Source organism: Melospiza melodia, chromosome 1, assembly GCF_035770615.1.
Source record: "Melospiza melodia melodia isolate bMelMel2 chromosome 1, bMelMel2.pri, whole genome shotgun sequence".
Classification (NCBI taxonomy): domain Eukaryota; kingdom Metazoa; phylum Chordata; class Aves; order Passeriformes; family Passerellidae; genus Melospiza; species Melospiza melodia.
In genome coordinates, this window is record NC_086194.1 from 113,033,061 (window position 1) to 113,053,290 (window position 20,230).

The following is a 20,230-nucleotide window of genomic DNA, read 5'->3' on the forward strand; positions in this document are numbered from 1 at the left end:
TCAGAGGATATATATATACACACACATACAAAAGATTTAGAGGCTAACCACAAGCAAAAATGGCCTAAAGCTCAAATGCCACATAACTAAGCAGAGCAACAGATATCTATGTTCATTTTCAGTTCCCAAAAAGTGATGTAGCTGATGACAAGGAGTTTCCATGACTGCATACAGACTGAGGGAAAAATGAGCAAGAGCCTCAAAACTTGATGCCAGTAATCTGCCTGAAGCTCCTGCACTATTTTTGAAGGTAAAGGAACAATCTTCAGCTAGCAGCAGGTTTTCTTCTGTTGTTTACCAGGGCTCTGCAAGGCCCCTAGAATGATTAAAATCCTATGAGCATTTCCCTAAAAGGGTGTCTTGTGCTCAGGCTAAGAGACAGGACAAGGGCTAGGAGCTACTGTATCACCATCAGGTGCTAAGGGGAGATTAAGCTGATGAAAGTCACTAGCCACAGCACCTTGTGAACCTCACAGCTGCAGCAAATTACCATTTCTGCAAATCAAGAAAGCACAGGTAGCCTTCAAAACATTCATATTTAGGTACATAGGGTACCTAAAATGTGCTTTGGCAAAAATAAATTCTCTTCACATATCTGCCTAATAAAGAAATTTTAGATCCATTCCCTTTTAGAATAAAAGTCCTCACCCACCAGAATATACACTCCATAAGCTTATTGACAACAGAGATCATGATCACAACAGAATCCAGGGTCCAAGTCCAAAATTTAATTCTCATAGCTGTACTTCATAATTTCCTCACACTCCATGCAAACAGTCATATCAGACTCTTAACATTTCTATGCATTTTTCAAACCAGAAAATGAGAAAGGGCAGCAGGAGGGTTTGAACTCTCCCTAATTATTAAAAGACAGACCATTTCTTGTCACTTGCAAGAATCTTGCCTGCTGCAGTACCTCAGGTTTATCCTACCTCCCCAATGTAGAACAGGCAAGAGAGAAGTAGAGAGTAGGATCAAATAGCACACAACTGCATATTTGTAACCCATGGTTCAGTTAAAATTAACAGTGAAACATCACATCAGAGATTTAGAAGCATTTGGATGCAGGCAATGCATGATAAGGGCTTTAGAATGAGGAGCTGGACTGAACAGACACTTCAGTATAATCATTATTATAATCATTATTTTCTTCTTTTAAACAATTAAAACAATTAGATGCCTCTTCCCAAAGCATAAAATGGAAAATGATCCTCCAAATACAAAATTAACTTTTGTTCGCTTTTTCCCTAGGATCAAAATCATACAGATGGATTTTAACACTGAAGAATTGTTAATTAAAGACATGTTCAGTGTTGTGTAAAACACAGGAAAGAAAATACTGTGAGCATTCCCCAAAGCCCAAGAACGTACAATTCTAAAACAATGTGATACAGCACAGGACAACTCATGCAATGCAAACAACTAGTGCATTTCTGTTAGAACACTGATTATACAATTGGCATGTACTCTATGGCATTTAACCCACAAGCTTTTTAGGAAGTCCTGTGATTAAGCATTAGCAGCGGTTAACATAGAGAGATACTTTGTTACAAAGCCTCCTCTCTCTAAATAAATTTTCTACCTACCTTTGATTCTGTCTGTGCCTCTTTCTGGCACAGGGTGTCAAAAGGAACACATTATCCAGAACACACTGTATTATTTCAAACACCTGGTCCTTTAAAATTCATCCATACTCTAATTATACGCAAATAAAGCATCTCTGTTTGTATACAACCACACACACTCCACCAAGCTACAGATGGCAGAAGGAAAAATCACCAAAGAGGTTTGAGGGGCTGCTCCAAGAGACTGTTTGGCCAGCCTCTATGCCCCTCCTCTGTTAATAACTGAACAGGGAAAGCATGAAGAGGAAAGCAATAATGAATTTAGGGAATAAAGGGTCCTCCCTGAAAGGAGGAGAAAGTCAGGACTGTCCATTGCTGCATCCACCTCTAGCTATGTATCCAAGATGCAGAGCTTGGCTGTATTAGAGAGGTGTTTTTAAGCAATCCAGCAGACATAACACTGGAGTACTGTCCTGAATTAGCTGCTGCTGCTGAGTTCAGTCATGAAATTCAGTGAAAAGCACCAATTGCTCAATTTGCTTCTGGCATCAAGTTATATTTTAAACAGTGACTGGTAAACAGCTAAAAATATTACTTTAATGCATTCTTCTTCTGCTAGGCAATACGTGAAGTTTTGGGTTGGTTTTTTTCTTTTTTTCTTTTTGGTCCAGTTCTGGAAAAAGTAAGGTCTGTGTCATATCCTGTCAAAACACGGCAAAGCAGAAAAGCCAAATTTTGCTAGTACAGCAAATGCTACAAAGACTGTGCAGTTTTCTCTCCCATGCAAAAGTAAAACAGCATTTTTATCTTCTTGCTGCATGATCATCATTGAAAGAAGAGCATTTTCCTTTTCTGGTTCTAATGGCTGTTTTGTGGTATGTTTGACAAGATGTACCAGCAACAAGAAATAATATTTCTTTCATGTTTCCAAAAATATGTCTTTTGGCGCTGAGTTTAACAAAAACACACTGAAGTTAGCAAACACTCTTTGTTGCTTCTTCAGAATTTGAAAGCCCACACTTTTTTCACCTCCACATGCAGGCAGAAGGGTTTTTTAGAAACTTGGATATTTAAAGCTGCTTTGTAGTTGAATCTCACAGTTTTCTAGAAGTATCTCCATATCATCTGCTGTTTATAAAATGTTTTTAAAAAGAGCAAACAGCATTAAATGCAAACAGTATATGTTTGAACTATCACATGACAAAGTTGAAGGCCCAACAAAAAAATAACTGTTTCAACAAGTGCAGCTTCTATAAAGTCAGCTCCCTCAAGTGTGATCCTGTTGGAATCAAATGAGTTCTAGTTATGTTTTGAGAAAATTGGATACACCTTGTAAAGAAGAGCCCCTTACTGCTTTCTGTGCAGCTTGGACAATACATCCAAACAAGTCTTCACCTTGCCTTCAACAGAGGTCAGCAGAAGATAGGTAAAGAAATCTGATTGCTGGTTTCATGCTGTTATCATTAAATCCTTCACACACATTAAAAATGACAGTAAGTGTCATAAATACAGCCTGTGCTTCTTACTATTTCACAGTCCTTCAACTCATGCTAAACTCTGGGAATAGGATTTTCCAAAAAACACTGAGCAAATAGAGCTTCTTCAGTATCACCTGGAACTGCATTTAATCAGAAGCTCTGAAAAATCCAAGTCTTCACCTATAATATGGCAGCCTTCCAAATATATGCAAGACTGGTTTTGGAACATAGAATATATACTGCTTTTAAAAACTATTAACCTGGAATGCCATACCATTCCTGAAGAGTAAGGGAAGGCAAAATACTGAGCTTTTTAATGGATGTGCATTTTTTTTTACTTCAGATTCAACAGGACTAGACACTCTCATTACTTTTAATTTCTTTTGAGAAACACTGTCAGTCTATCAGAATCAAAGTAATAAATAAGGCTGGGCTCATTTTGTTAACACATACTACACAGTGACAAGACTTCAGAAACAATAATAAATTATCTGTAGAAACATTTATCAAATTTGCCAAAAAGCAATTAAAAAAATTAAGCATTTGCAGCTGAAGTATTTCAGCACAAAGCACTTCTTCAGAACTTCAAATTCCCTGAAAGGAGTTCTATCACTAACCAATTTTCTATTTTACTTCACAAAGAAGTACCAATCAAAAGCAACAGGTAATAAAAAGTAAGAAAAATCAGTCATATTTTCAGGGCAACATTTATTCTAGAAGCACATATAACCAAGACATCAAAAGTATCTTAAAGATCAGAGCTGTAAGTTGAAACCAAAAAGCTTCAGTTCTGAAGTAATCCAAATGCATCTACAGTGAAAACATTTACCTGCTATTAGCTTTTGGAGGGTACTCTTATCTCCATTAACAGCAGCAGCATGCACTTCAGACGCTAACGAGGAACCACTGAAGAGGCAGTTTGCTGAAATATTCATACTCTTTCAAGGTATTACTGTAGGTCACATCTGGGCCACCAACATTTTTTGTAGATATTCAGTTCTAGAAAAAAACCCAAAACCACATTAACAATAGAATTATTTTCATGATGAGTCATTAACATTATTCAAACAATGCTAAAGAGAATAAACTTCTGTTAAAAACAGAAAAGAAAAAACACAGGTTTTACCAGTGAATTAAATCTACCTCTAGCCAAAATTCACCAGAAAAATAGCCTGCATTAAGAAATATATACCTATATATTGTAGTTTCATTGCCTTAAACACAAACTTCAGTCCATAAGCTTTGTCAAAGTCTGTAAAGTGTTTCTGTGCAAATCAAACAGACTGTTCTTCAGAACAGTTGCCATGCATGCTTTAATTCAAAGCTTAACTTTCAATAAAGTTTGTTATCAAGTATCAACTTATTATAGTCCTCCATATAGAATTACAAAATATCCTGAACTGGAATGGACAGACTGGGACCACTGAACAATGGACACTTCTGGCCCTGCACTGAACATGCCCAAGAGTCGCCCCAGAGCGCTGTCTAAACACTTTTTGAACTCCGTCAGGCTGGTGCTGTGACTACTTGCATGGAGAGCCTATTCCAGTGCCCAAGCATGCTCTGGGTGAAGAACCCTTTCCTAATATCCAACCTAGACTTCCCCTGACACAACTCCAAGCCATTCCATTCGGTCCTGTCACTGATGATCACAGAGAAGACATGAGTGTCTGCCCTTGTCCCCCCGTCACAAGGAAGTTGTGAGTGCAATGAGGTCTCCCCTCAGTCCCCTCTTCTTCAGGCTGAACACCCCAAGGGACCTCATCATCTTCATCGTCTTCCTCTGGACACTCTCTAATGGTTTAATATCCTTCTTACATGGTGGCACCCAGAACTGTCCCCAGCACTGGAGGTGAGGCTGCCCCAGCTCAGAGCAGAGCAGGACAATCCCCTCCCTTGCCCACCTGGTGATGCTGTGCCTGGTGCCCTCAGGACACCCCTGGCCCTCCTGGCTGCCAGGGCACTGCTGACTCAGGTTCAACTTCCCATTGACCCCTTTCCACGGCACTGCTTTCCAGCATCTCACAATCAGTCTGTCCAAGCACTCAGGTGCAGAATCCAGCACTCTGCCTCGTTAAACCTCACACAGTTGGTGATTGCCCAGGCCCCTGACTTGTTGAGCTCTCTCTACAGAGCCTCTTTGCCCTAGAGGGAGATAATAGCTCCTCCCAATTTTGTATCATTTGCAAACTTGTTTAGCATCCCTTCCAGTTGCACATCCAAGTCAATAATGAAGAAATTGAAAATCACAGGGCTGAGGATGGAGCCCTGCAGAGCCCCACTAGTGACAGGTCCCAGTCTGATGTCACCCCATTCACTGTAACCCTTTGTGCCCAACCCATGAGCTAGTCTCTCACCCATCACATGACCTGTTTATCCAGTTGTGTATTGGACATTTTGTCCAGGAGGATAATGAGAGACAGTACTGAAAGCTTTACTGAAATCCAAAGAGATTCCATCAACTGACCTTACTTCTATTGGGCATACACCTTGGTTTTTTTCCATTAGCTCCAAAAGAAGATGCCTGGTAAGCCAAGCCAGCTTTCTACCTCGTGTGTTTGACCTCTGACATTTTGGAATTGCCAGCCCCTGTGCACTTAGGAGGTGATGCTCAAGAAGTGACCAGTACTGATGGACCCCAGCACCTCCACAAGCATTTTCTCAGGGGATCTCACCATCTAATTCCTCCATTTCCTTCACGTTTTACCTCTCAACGAATAAACTAAAATAAAAGAAATCTAGGGGCAGCAGCACAAAATTCAGCAAATAGCAAAGAACTCAGTGAAGCACCAGAAACATCCCAATAACATCAACAATAATTTTTCCATAAAACTGACTGCATACAGAAGAGAATTAATAATGAAAAAATGTTAATAGTTTCCCGATGAAAGCAACAGTTCTGCATAAAGTGTTAGTAATTATACAGGTGAGAGAAGCAATCCATTGCCTCTACAGCAATTCTTAGTAAAGTGTTATGATTCCATTGAATGGGCTAATTCTGCATCAGAGAAGTTCTGAAATATTAAGAGGGACTTGAAAAGGAAAACTTGTAACATTCCTCAGGTATTTTTCTCATATATATAACAAACAGATTATATATATTATATATATTATATATATATATATATAACAGGCTGCTGTCTGTAAGACTTGCTTGATAAAGATCCTCATTAACAAAAAAAAATGAGACATAGTCAATAAAAACCCCATGAAATAAGTAAAAGGTCTGCTTATAAAATGCTACATAATTGGCAATATCTGTAATATGCATCATATTCTTGGAATCAAGTAAATAATTCACTTTTCTTCTTTAAGCTTACATGTAGAAAAATATTAGCCATCTCAAGTCACTTAAAATGAAGGAACACTCACATGGACACCAAGGCCTCTTCAAGGTGAAATTTTATACCAAGCACAATATTTTGTCTACTTTGCATAACACAGCAAGAATTACATCACATATCCACTCAGCAAAACATGAGGTTGTTAAAATTTAAACATGATAGCACAACCATGCTATCAAATTTTATTGATAGTTTCCAAGTGAAGACAGCTTTGAAAAAATATCAAAGATTTTTCAAATGTGAGTTAGGGCACAAGATAATCGTTCTACAGATCAAAGAGCACAAGTTCTCAAGGTAGTCATAGCAGAAGAGATAAAAGCCAAGTTTCAATTTCAGACAATAAGAGATACATGACTTGTATGTATATCTACGTGTGTGAGAGTGTTTGCAGCTCACGAAACTGACAGGCCACGAGATCTTTGCAGGGCCACACAAAGTCTGAGCCTGTCAGGCTTTCTTTAAAACCAAGGGAGCCCTAACTTGAAAAAGGCCGATGTGAAGGATTTTCTTCTAAATGGTGTTACACCCGTCCCCCTCCTTACACACGTGTGCATACTGGAAATGTGACAAACGCAAAGCGCAGCCTTCTGTCATCTTTTTGAGACAGCTCTGCAAGGTCTCAGAGCGTGTACGTATTCTGCAAGGTCCAAAGTTTTACTGGAAGAAAGCCGAGCCCTGAACTTCGGGTGTTCTTCATTTTCAGCATTTACAGCTGAGGAAGCGACAGAAAGCGCAAATCTGTGGAAGCGCCAAGGAATAAACATCAACGATGACGCTCCACGCGAGCTGAAGTTTCCCAACCCGCCCAGCCCCGTCACACACAGGCTTTCAAGCACAAAGTTTCCTCCCAAACTCCGAGGACACGAAGCCCCCAAGGCGCACAGTTCCTGAGCTCCCCTTCTCCTGTTCCCCACGCCAAACCCGCGTGCCCAGCCCGGGCTGAAGGCACAAGGCGGGATCGAAAGGAAACGCGGGCAGCTGCTGGGGGCTGGCACGGAGCGATCCAGAGCGGAAGAGGGTGCGGTGCCCCGGGACAGCCGCGCCACCACGGCGGGAAGGGTTAACCCTGCCTCGCCCAGGCCGCCTCCCTCTCGCCTTCCTTCCTCCCCTCCCTTCTCCCCAGCCCGGCACTGCAGCTGCGCCCCGTAACTCACCTCCACCCCGCCCTTCTCCTCATCGCGCCACCGCCTCCAGGCACCGCCCCGCGGGCAGCCCCGGTGCGCTCTGGGTTCCACGCCTCCTCTCCCGCTCTCCCTCTCTCTCTCTCCCCTTTCCTTCCTCCTCCTCCTGCTCCGTGCCCTCCCCTTCCCGGAACTACGCTTCCCGGCGTGCCCCGGGAGCGCGCGGCGGAGCGCGGGCCCCGCGGTGGAACTTGCCCGGGTGCTTCCTGGCGACGGGGGAAGTGCAGGAGCCGCCGCTGCCGCCGCCGCGGAGAGTGGGAGCCGCGCTTCTCCCCTCCCCGCTCCCGGCCTCCCGATCTACCATGAGACCCGCCATCTTCCCGCTCCTGCCTGACCCTGGCTGCCTCCTGCTCCTCCTGGTAAAAGCCGCCGGCCCCCGCTGCCCTTCCCTTCCCCGCGCCGGCTCGGGCAGGGCGGCGCTGGGGTGGCCGGCGGGCCCCGCTCGGGGCTCCTCTCTCGCTCCCCTCCCCCGCCCAGCAGGTGCCGGCGGCCGGCAAGGAGGGAGAGAGGCCGGGAGGGAGGGAGCGGCCCCGGCGGCGGGGCCCGGCGGTGTGGCCGAGGCCGATAGGCTGCGCGCACGGGGTGGGGCCGCGGCAGGGCCCGGGCCCGGGGCAGTGTCCGGGCGGGCGGCGCGGCCTGGGCCCGGCTCTGGGGGTGCCGGAGCCGGCGGGAGCGGCCGTAACGGCGCTAACGGGGGCGGCTCTGCAGCCCCCTGAAAGAGGCTGTGGGCAGGAGGGGGGCGGCCTCCTCTGCCAGGGCGGGAGGACGCGGTGGTCCTCAGCTGCGCCAGGGGAGGTGTAGGTGGGATGTGAGGAGAAATCTCTCCGCAGCAAGGGCCATTAGACACTGGAGTGGGCTGCCCGCGGAGGTGGTGGAGTCACCGTCCCTGGAGATGTTCAGGAATGACTGGATGTGGCGCTTAGTGCCGTGCTCTAGTTGACACGGCGGTGTTGGGTCATAGGTTGAGCTCGATTATCTCAGAGGCCCTTTCCAGCCTCATTGATTCTGTGATCTTTAGTTGACAGACTACAGCATTTTTTTTTTCTTAGGCTTTTTTTAGGCTGGCATTACATGCATGACCTAAGCCACCTTCCAGCTTTGCCAGTACACAAATGCAATCATTGATGTGTGTGTTTTGTGGAGATAACTTGCTTGCCCTATAGTTCTTTTTTTTTTTTTTTAAGAAAGAGGAACCAGTCTGCTGTGGTGATTCATTCTTACTTTTCCAGAGATATATTGGGTCAGATTCTGGACCTTTCATAATATAAGTGACTTGAAGAACTAAGGGGGACTTGTGTGAATGAAATGAATTTTAGTAGGATTTTTCTCTTAAGATACTAAGGATTTTAGTCAATCTATTTTAAACATTTGGAAGAATAAGATGGGCCAGAAAACTAAAGAATAATTGGAGGTAATGGTAGATAGAACTCTAGAAGTCCAAGGAAGTATACTGAGTAATATAGCTGCTAATGAATGGATGAACTGGTTAGGAATGTGAGGACACTTCTGTAATGAACAGTACAAGTATTCATTATCCCTTTGAAATGTGCACTTCTAGCTGGGTAAGCTCTGGGTAAAATAGTATGAACTTGCTGTCATTTCAGGGTTGGAAAACATATGTCGTTGGTAGGGTTTGAAAAAACCCTTCTGAAATGTTTATATATAGATGGCAATAGCATGCTAAAAGACTATATGAGAGACTGAAGTTAGGAACCTCATACTTTTCAGTCATCTGTGTATTAAAACAATATTGCTTATGTGCTAGATTGGTTTTCACTATTGTTTTACGTACAGACTAATGAGCAAAACCAAGGAGCATGTGCTGTTCAAAGACACCATGGAATGTGTCCATTAAATAGACAACTACAAATTTGAAGAAGTGGGCGGAAGTCAGTGAGTTTTTCTTTCTTCATGGCACGATTGATCAATACAAGTTAAATATGCATCAATAAGAATTATGTTTGCCAACAAAAAAGAAAACTAGCAGGAAATAGCTGCAACTATTGATCTGCAACTTCTCTGTATTTTGTCTGCTGTTTCTTTGTGTATGGCTCATTTAAACCCATTTCAAATGTGGTTTAAAATAATAGAATACATAAAAATTTAAGAAGAATACAGTTCATAGGTTTGTTTTTTTAAAAAAATAAAATTAAATGCAATGTTATCTGTGTAATTATTCAGTGTCATTCTATCACCCGTGGTCCTGTGTTGTAAGATGCCTAGTTACATGAATCAAGCCAATGAATCATGCTTTTTAGTAGGTTTGTTAAAGGTTTTGGAAAAGTTGTTCCAAGCAGTCTGGGAGTGCGAGGGGTCCTCTTTCTTCAAAAGGGCTGAAAAAACTTCGCCTTGTTCAAAGAGGCCGCCCCTCACCTGGCCGCAGCCTCCTTTGAAAAAACTTTGTGTGTTGTTTGTTTTCTTGTGATACTCAGTGTCCCTGATGTCCCTGAGATGTATCAGATAAGCTTTGAAGTTCCGGTAACTTTGTTTTTCTTGTTACCAACTGCCTGGAATACTTAAGACCAGCAGCGCGACTTGGCCTTCTGCTCCTCGTCCAAAGGGTGTGCCACCTAACAGAGGCTCTTGGAGCATGGCATATTTTGTGGATAAGTGAATTTGTTAGTGTTACATCAGGGTTTCATAAGACAGAATACACACTGATATGTAGCTGTGAAAACGACTTGCTAAGCTGGTCTTGCTTAGTAGTAGCAATGAAGTTATGAGGAATTCTTTTGCAGACTTTTGGATAAGCATATTTCTTTTCCAGATGGGAATTTAATATGCTGCAAAAAAGAAGAAAAGATACAATGTCAAATCAAAATAAATTCTCTTGTTTAAAGTTTGACAGATCACTATAGTTGTAAAGGGCTTTGTGTCTCATATTCTTCTGTGCTAATATTCTTCTTCCCTGGTGTCACACTGAAGTTTGAGTTGACAGGAGGGAGATTGCAGTGCAAAGGGATACCTGCAGTCCCAGCACAACTCTTTGCCCTTCCAACTTTTCAGCATTGTCCTGGGCTGCTGGGAGTTGAGAGGAATCTGGAGCAAGGACAGGGGAGGTGCAGGCTGGCATGACCCCTGCCTCAAGAGCTGAGAGGAGGGGTGAGCAGGGCACAGCACAGACTGCAGAGGGTCCTGTACAGCTGTTTGTTGGCAAGACCAGAATAAGAGACGCACAGAAATGTCATGGGGCCCTTGGAGAGTGAGATGTGTCTGCCTTGTTGGTATGTTTCTTAATACTGGGCAGGACACATCTTTAAGATGAATCCGAGACAGTGGAATAAATGCTGACGGGAGAGTGGCTCATCACATTGTCCCCTAAGGCAAGGTGTGGCTCTCTGGCTTTGCTCCATCATTCTGTATGTTTGCCTGTAGTTGCAGTCAGGTATACTTTGCCTTTAAAGAAAATTCTAGAACAAGACACCGTTGCACATATTTCTTCTGCCTGTGTTTGAGAGGCACTTGTATTGCTCAGTGCTTCCCTGGGAGGCTCAGGCACAGTGCCCCTGAGCAAAACTGTGGCTGGAGGAAACCACCAACCGATAGTGAGGGAAATAAAGAGGGAAGTTCCTAACTGGAAAAATACTGTAGGGTAATGTTTTTGTTTCTTGTTTAATTGCCACTGCATTTCATGTCTTGATAACATGACACCAAGTACCCAAATAATGGCAGTAAAATTAAATAAAAATTGTCTTTTAACTTAGTGTTAAATGTGTAGTAGGTTGCCCAAGAAGAAGTTGAACTTTGTAAATTTTATGTCTAGACCATATATAGCTGTGCATTTGCCTCTCTGCATTTGTATTAGAAAACTAAATTTATAATTGAGACTGCTGCTCAAAATATCATATTCTGAATATGAGCATGAGTCAGAAATTGTAATTACAGACAAAATTTAGACCACTATGCCTTATACAATGAAATGGGTTCCCTTTGAGGGTAGCACAGGACTTCTGAGTTGTCCATCATCTGCCATGATTTCTAAATGAAAAAGCAGGTAACTGAGGAACATTGCTCTCTGGAGAGGGGAAGCAGGGGAGTCTTGAATTCCTGTGAAGACAGCTTGTATTCTTAGTGCTATGCTAGGCAAGTTTCCTGTTTGGAGTGCTCAGGAGGGAAAAGAGGAGAAACTGAACTGTTTCTTGGAACAGAAGACTCTAACAATGCTGGAAAATGTCTAAATGAGTTATTGACACTAAGATCTCAGAGATTCTGTTGCTGGTGGCTGTGATGACACACTCCTTGCTTTTTTCTTTGATATCTTTGCTGTTCACTTCCATAATCTGCTTTGGTTTTTGTTTGGTTGGGTTTTTCATGGTTTTTTGGTAGGACAGTTTTCCTAAGCAAGAGACTGATCCTTATATTGCTTTCTCAAGAAAGCAGCATTACTATATGGTTTAATCAAACCTAATTAATTTGAAAGACTTTAGGATTATGTGCTGCTTTCAGGAGAACCAATTTTTCACCTTGCAGACTCTTTTATAAGCCTCACTTGTATATCTTCCAGATGTTTTGTTTGCTTAGGAGGAGGGAATTGTCTCATGCATAAGGCAAGTGTACAAAAATGTATGCTGTAAATTTTATACCAGACCTTCTTCAAAACCTCTTCAGGAGAGTCTAGAGATAATTCAAGAGCAAGTGCTTTAATAATGCTTTAAGTGGGTTTGGATGCATTAGCAGCAACTCATTCATTATTCCCCCCACCCCATTTGAGAGTGAGCTCTCTGGTGGTCTAGAGGAGGAAACAAAGCAACATTTGGGGAGGAAAGCAGAAGCAATACAAGGTGCAGAGATCAGAGCCTAAAGAATATTCTTCCAAAACTCCAAACTGGAGAAAGCTCCTGGAGAAGTAGAGGAGAAGAAGTGTGTTATAGAGATTTAAGAAAATAAGTGAGATCAAATTTCCTTTTGAGTGTTCTGCCTTTACTCTTCTCCTTGACATGTCTTCCTTCATCAGGAGCATCCTAACCATAGGTAGAAACACATGCACTTTTCCAACACTTTTAGGAATGTCAAGTGCTCATATTGTCTAGTTAAAAAAAGTTCATAGATAAGATTTTAGAAGTTTGAATAGCTTTAATTTTGTTTTCAAATTGACTCAGGTATTTCTTTTTACATTCTTAAGAGTTATTCTGCAAAGTTATTGCTATACTATGACACTATCTCAGAATGTTTTTTTCACTGCTGGTTGAGGATGCTCTGTTTTTCCAAACCAGCTGTAGTACTGTTTCCACACTTTGGTAAAAGTGCCTTGCTAAAAGCAACAAGGCATATTGGGAGAGAATTCTATAATTTTTCCTATTTTTATATATGCTACTGCTGAGAAACTGACTACCCTGGTAGTACACCCTTTATAGCTAAGAGCCATTCATGCCATTAAAACGTGTGCAAAGTTCCAGTACTGTGTCTTCCAGAAAAGCACATGTGACTTGGAGCTTCTTCTAGTGAAGAAAGTGAGAGAACCAAAACCTGGAAGCTCCTTCACATGCATGCACATAGACCTTTAGTGGTAGTGATCCACAAGATCTGCTCTATGGGTGCTGATAGGACATAAAATGTTCTCTACAGTGGCACTAAGCAAAATGCAAAGTGCAGTGCTCTGTGCCTTAAACCATGTAGTGGTTGGGATGGTGAAAGCATTGAGGATGCACGTGGCTACCTGAAGGCAGGTGCTCTGGGCATACTTTCAGCAAATAACTGGGAATCATAGATGCAGCACAAGGCTTCTGCTGAACACAGTTAATCTCCTTTTCATCTGAACACAGTAAATCTCCTTTTCATCTGTTGTTGTTGTGGTAAATGTTCTAGGTTTCTTCCCTCCCTTCTTTATTGATCTGTGTCTGGCTTTAGCAAGAAAGCTTTGATGGAGAGGAATACTAAAGAGTCTCACTGTGTTTACCTGATAGGATCAAGTTGTAGAGTTCTGATTTTTTTGATTGCCACTAGAAGTTTGATCATTTAAATTTTAAAGGACTTCTTAAAGTCATCTGGTTTTACTCCCTGCTCAGTGCAAGACTAACTTGGATGGAATTGCTCAGGTTTTTTTCCAATTGCCTTAAAGAACTCCATGGATGGAGGTTCTGCAACTTCTCTTGTCGCCTGATTTGGTGTTGAATCAAAACTTTGTTGCAAGTTTTCTTTGAGAAGTCTGTCTGAAGGTGTGGATTGTATACATTGTCTGTTGTCCTGTCACTGCATCTTTAGGAAGAGTCTGGCTCTGCCTTCTCTATAACCTCTGATTAGGTCGCTGGTAGCAACAGTGATAACTTTTCCTTAAGGGTGAACAAATGCAGCTGTCTCACCCTCTCCTTGTATACCCTGGTCTCCTGTCACTACTCACCTTCACAGCCATCTGCTGGGCTTCATTTCCATATGTTAATGTCTTGTACAGGTGGTCCCAAAGGTGGGCAGAGTCCTCCAGATGTGCTCACACCAGTGCCAGATGAAAGGAAAGAATCACTTCCTGTGGTCTTCTGGCTACACTTTTGCTAACACAGCCCAGTGTGTGGTTGTCTCTGCTTCAAGGTCACGCTTCCGACTCCTGTTCAACTTGCTCCCCAAGACCTTTTCTGCAAAGCTGTTATCCATCTGGTTGGCTCCCAGCCTGTTATTCCAACAGAGATACAGGACTTTGCCTTTGTGGAACTTTGCAAGGTTTCTGTCAGGCCACTTCTCCAGCCATTTGAGGTATCTCTGAATAGCAGATATTCCCTCGAGCTTAGAAAGCACTTCACCTAGTTCCTGTATCCTTGGGGAATTGCTGAGGAGGTGCTCTGTTCCATCTTTCTGGTTGTTCCTACAGACAAATCTCAAACCCAGTGTTGCTCTAGAGAAACTTCCTTAGAGGCCACTCGGACATGGTATCTTTGGTTACAGCCCTTTGAGCTCAGCAGTTCAGCTGCTGTGTCACTCACTTCATAGTTCACTTATTCAGTGCATGCATCAACAATTTAGGTCTAAGGATCCTTTGAGGTGCTATGTTAGAAGCTTCCTAAAGTCAAGGCAAACAACATCCAGTACTCTTTCCTTGTTTACAGAGCTAAATGTCTTGCCACAGAAAACAGATTGATTTACTTATTCCAAATACATGCTGGATGGATGTGGCTTCTGGAAAGAAAATTTGTTTCCACGATTCTCCTGGTGACCTAGAGAAAAAAACATTTGTTCTGGGTCTGTGTCTCTGTACACATCCCAGTTGCAGAAGAGCTTTCTAACTTGGTCTTCTACTCATTTGAGTAATGCTTCTTTCCCTGGAACTCTTATGGGCTCAGACCTCATCAGTATAAAATCAGCCAAAGACAACATTGAGTGTCTAAGCCTTTTCTGTGTGCTTTCTCTCTATGTCTCCTGCTAGCTGAGCAGCAGCCTACAATTTTCTTCCTCTCTTCCTCTCTTCCTTTTGTTGCCAGCTTACCTTGACATCCCTCTCTCAACTCCAGCTGAGCTTGGACTGCTGCCAGCTCAAGCAGTGTTTCTGTCTTCCTACCAAGTATTTTTCTTACCTCTACCTTCTGTTTGCTCCCTTTTTTTTTTTTTTTTAATCATCCAGAAATTCTGTGTTAACCTGTGCAAGTCTTCTGCCATGGCAGCTTTCTGCCCAGTGGAGTGGATTGGTTTTGAGCTCTGAAGAGGTTCTCCTTGAAGGTCAGCAGGCTCTTGGGGTCCTTTTGGCTTTCTGAGACACGATTTATGAGTGAGCTGAATTAGGACTCGAGTGCCTTCAAGTCTTGTCACTTTATTCAATGGTCCTGTGAGGTACATATTTTTAGGTAAAAAATAAATATCGTAGTAGATTATAGATGGGATTTAGTGTGAGCTCCAGTCATATATGTAAAAGTTGCATTATCAGTGGCAATGAAGTGAAACACAGGAGGTCCAAAATCTTGTTTTCTGAAAGATGTAATTTTTCACATTTTACGTGTTGGAGTCTCCCATCTGCTTCACTTTGGGACCAAAATGAAGGTTATGTTAATTCACAGAGACATTTCAGGTATGTGGTTTGCTACATTGTTCCAAAGCAAGATACTGCTCTGTGGCTTAGCTTTCTTTAATGACTAAAACTTTTTATCCTAAATGATGTTCAGGAAACAGGAACCTGAGCAGAACATAGAACTCTAGAAATGGAGGATAGTAAATGACCTGGTTCCTTGGCATGTTTTTTTGCAGCCAGCCTGTCTTCTGTCTTGTTTGGCATCAGTGATTCTTGCCTGTTTCTTGTGTGTTTCATTGAGGTGCATCCAAAAAAAGTATGAATGTCTGCAAGGGTTTTTTGGGTTTTATTTTCATAAATTTGTGAAAATGAGAGAAGAAGAGCAGTCTAATTTCTGTTGTAAAATAACTGGCAGTAAAGCTTATATTTTGTCTCCAACTGGATTCGTGTGGCAATCAGGCATAAACACAGAGAGAACTTGTTCATTAGGAACTCTGCAAGGAAGTATTTTGAAAGGCAAGGAATAGGTGCCTGTTCCAATGGTCTGGAAAAGCAAACAACAGCTGTGATAGTGTTTTGCTGTTTCCCATAGCTGTCGTGATTATGAAGTGATGATATAATTAACTTTCTCAAAAGCTGCACAAAGGGAAAGCTTTTCAGTGATGTATCCATATTTGTAATCCCAAGAAAAGCTTTTTGTTCCTTTAGTCAGTCTATCACTTCTGACTCTCGTAATTTACTGAAATCTCCTTTCTTAACTCTTGCTAGAAACACAGCTCCTAGATTCTTTGCCAGTCATGCAAAATATGAATTTTCATGAACGTGTGTATGAAACAACTTTTTTTCCTTATTTTTTTCCTTCTCCCTATTGAGTCAGTTCACTTGGGATTTTGGACACAATAACTGAAAGACAAATTGGTTGCTTCACAAAGGTAATTAAGACAGTATGTGGTGCAGGGGGTGAACAGTTAGGGATTCTTTCCTTCTAATGATCCGTTAATTAGTGAAGGGAGCTCAGCAAGTGTTCGGGCCTCTCAGGAATTACCTTCGAATGGCATTTAAATCTGCTTTGGTTAAAAAGGTGTAATTGAAGGGGGAGAGGTCTTTTTAGAATTTTTTTCTGTCAACATAGGCCAGCAGAATTTGTTAAACCAATGCAAATGTCCACATATAATTGGTGTTATGTAGAGAATAAATATTTTTAAATAAACCATTAAATAGCTGTGATACCTCACTGGGGGTTTTGGTGGCAGTTTTGGTTGCAGCAGGCTTCCCTGTTGAGAGCAGTGAGATTGCTACATGAAGCTGGTTGACTGCAGAGCCAGGGTGTCTGAAACTTGCTCCCAGTTCAAGCACTGCACCATGTTAGTGTGTTCATACTATTTTTAGGACCAGTCTGGAATACTTGCTTGGATGTTTTTGTGGGAGTCAGCTTGAAGCTGGCAGGTCTAATATTCCTTGAAGAGAAGTAGACCAATCTCTGTATGATTCCCTTTTGTGCGTTTCAAAATATCTGTGGTATGTGTCCGGTCGTCTGCATTATTTATTCTTCTGCTGTCCAGAGTAATCCAGGATAAATTGACTGCATATGTGCAGGACCTTAGCAGCTGTTTAGAGCAGAAAGGAAATTGGTCTTATACAGTCTGAAATAAGCCTCTCATTCTTCAAGGTGCATGCAGCTGTGGTTCCCAAAAGTGAATTTTTCTTTTCAGGTTCAGGTAGCATTGCTTTAATCAGTGCTTTTCCCTAGAAGATAAGCCAATGGATTAATTTGTAAAAAGATATCTTTTTTTTGTTTTAACCTCCTCATTTGAATTGGAAGACTTTTCCAATGCCAGCTTGTCAATTAGAATGCAGCTGTGGAGTAGTATTTCTATTACACAGAATCACCACCTATTTGGAAAGATCTTTTCCATTATCTACTCATATGTCATTTTAAGGTAACAAATAATAAATGCTAGCCTAAAAATTGTTTGCTAGAGACAAGCTAATGGATGTCCCAAGAGCTTTAATACGCTATGATTGGCAGTTTCCATGTGTAGAGTGGAAGTTTGTGGAGTGTGCATCACAATTATGCCTGGAATGAAGAAATAAAATAACCAAAGTAATGTAAGTTCAGATTATGTTTTAAGTGGATTTATTCTAAAGTTCAGAGTTCTGATGTTAAGGGAACGATAAACAGAGATTATCAAAATGCCACTGTCTTTTAGAAAGCTTGTAATTTTGACATTCTGAGGTGTTCCTCATTTTGATTTGTCAGAAGAAGAGGGAGGAGCAACACTGGACTGAATCTCAGTGGTTTTAATGTGTGGGCAAACACTTCATACACTACGAGTGGCTGCATCACAAATTATTATAGCTGTCTTTTGATAGTTGTACAAACAATACCTTAGCCTCTTGCTGCAGTATTAGCAGGTAATTTGAGGAAAAGTGGCATCTCAGTCATGCGGAAGGAAAAATAAAATCTGTAGCACAAGGAGAGTCCTAGTGATATTGGTAGTATTGGTGCTGAAAGCTCTGGATCTGAAGTTATAAATGGGTGGTTACATGTGGGTTCGTTGTGGTGGAGATTGAATAGCATGACATGACTGTGTAATAGTGAAAGTGGGAGAGTCAGAATTTAAGTTGAACTGCTGATTGCCGCAGAATCATCCATAGTTTGCTGCCCTGCTCCATTGTTTAGTTCTAACCATTATCACCTTCAGCATCAAACAAGGATGAGCTGAATCACAATGGCTGTGATTCTGTGCTTTCAAAGAGATTTTGTTATTCAGAAGTACAGACGAGCAGCTGCACTAAGGTAAATGGTACAATTTAAACAGTGTTATCGAAACTGGCTTGTCTACTTGTCTTCCCTTATATTCCCCTTGGAGTGCAAGTTAAACCAGTATGTTTTGCATCCCTTTGGGTGGACTAGATGACCCAGCTGTATTTTTCATTTAAGTATTTTGTTTGTCTATTTGTTGCCTTTTCTACATTTTTTTTTCCTCTTAACCCAATGCCTCAACTGCATGGTTTAGAGCCATGTCCAGTGTGGATATTTTTCTCATGGAGGGCTAGTTGCTGTATGTTTATGGTAGTCATATTATACTGGCATTTGAGCAGTGGGTAATTCATACCCACTCTTAAAACAAGTTCCAGCTGAAAGGTAAAACTGGACAGGTTTGTCTTTGCTTAAAGTTCCCACCTTTCTTGATAAGGCAAAGATATGGAGAACTTGATGTTTTGGAGAAGTAGGGTAAAAATGTGTTCAATATTGTAACTAGATTGTGTCATTAATAAAAAGCTAAGCAGCTAGAAGTGCATAGTTGTTGAAGTTGATCATTTCACTTTAAAATAGTTGGTTTTGTCTTATTGAAGAATAAGCTCAATATGTAGTAAAATGTCTCAAAATGAAAATTGTATTTATTTTTAAAGCAGTAGAATGTGCGCAGGCAGCAAGGATAGAAAATTCTGTTATCCACTAATATGTTCAATACTTCAAATTATTCCAAGGTAGCAAACGTTCATGTGACATAAGAAATACAGATTCTTATGGAAACACTACATCTACTTTTGGTTTCTTCATCTATGCTTTAAAGGAGAGATTCTGAATTCCACAGCCACTCATCCAATAGAAGGATGTAGAAGTTTTTGTTTTATTTTAATATGCATTTTCATCACCAGTTCAAAAATGAACAAAACATAAATACATTTGTATTATTTTAAAAAAAGCTAATTTCTTGTTCTTCAATGGCCCTGTGTAAAAACTACAATAAAGAGAACAGGAAAGCCCATAGATTATAATGAATAGCAGGGTAATGTGTTGCTTTTTGTAATGAGGAATGGAGTTAAAAGTACACAGTCTCCAATATTTAAGCTGTCTACAACGAATTTTTTTGGTAGGGGTTTTACATTTAATTGCAGTGGCCAAAACAGAGAACAGGGCTTTTTTCCTTGACTTAGTGAGAAGGGGCAGCAAACTATTCTTCTCTGCCAGCCTTACCAAAGTCTTGACAAGACCAAGCTGCTCTTTATTTCAAATTGCTGGATCATGCTTTAACAAGTTGAGGATCTTAAGAGTGCTGGCTCTCACACACAGCAACAGCTGCTTAATTTGTGCTAATCATTTTGGAGGTTGCATTTGTATTTTATATGTGTTACTCCTGCTTGAAAGTGTATCCTTGTGTTGTTGCCAAATAATCAGAGCAGTTGGCAAAATGGAAAAGAAAGAGTTATTAGAACATGAGGTGTTTTTTTCCTAAAAGGCTGCACAAATGTGACCTTTCTTTTTCAGGGGAATTCTAGGTGCTTGTTTAAGAGAAGCAGCTTGGCAAATGTCTAAAGATTCAGAGTTTTCAGTAGTTTCCTGGGGAGCTGAATTTGTAGTTTTAAATCTGTGAAACAGGCTTTAAGGTAGATTCCTAGTTGTGAAGATTTGGAGCACTCTGAACATTATTCACAATTTAATACAGATGTTCAGACATCTGTTTACATCTTTTAAGGGTGTATGGACTGTGTTCTCTCTGTGTAGATGTATGAGGCAAGGAAACCAGTGCATTATAGCCCTGACTGGAGATTACTCTTTTCCCTAAAGGCCAAGAGAAATAACTGAAAGTTACAAATAATTCAGCTGGAAATAAATTACAGGTCTTATCTCAGTGACATTTTTTTAGACATGCCTCATGTCATTTTTTTGAACCCTTGCTTAAACATTTCTGTAAAAGACCATGATCCATAGCTTTGTGCTCAGAGA

The 20,230-nt window shown here is 41.3% G+C and overlaps 2 protein-coding genes across 2 annotated transcripts in view; one reads left to right on the forward strand and one right to left on the reverse strand.

The window, feature by feature from the left end:
• Positions 1-7,650, reverse strand: part of INVS (inversin) — an 83,370-nt gene extending 75,720 nt beyond the window's left edge. Inside the window, exons 1-2 of the mRNA XM_063164657.1 lie at positions 7,542-7,650; positions 3,873-4,042 (exon numbers count right to left, since the gene is read on the reverse strand). Of these exons, the coding sequence (XP_063020727.1) occupies positions 3,873-3,978 (106 nt within the window). The 5' untranslated portion in view covers positions 3,979-4,042; positions 7,542-7,650. The remainder of the gene's footprint in view (positions 1-3,872; positions 4,043-7,541) is intronic.
• Positions 7,651-7,770: 120 nt separating this feature from the next.
• The window catches only part of ERP44 (endoplasmic reticulum protein 44), a 47,560-nt gene continuing 35,100 nt past the window's right edge, over positions 7,771-20,230 (forward strand). The window contains exon 1 of the mRNA XM_063164698.1: positions 7,771-7,927. Within this exon, the coding sequence (XP_063020768.1) occupies positions 7,871-7,927 (57 nt within the window). The 5' untranslated portion in view covers positions 7,771-7,870. The remainder of the gene's footprint in view (positions 7,928-20,230) is intronic.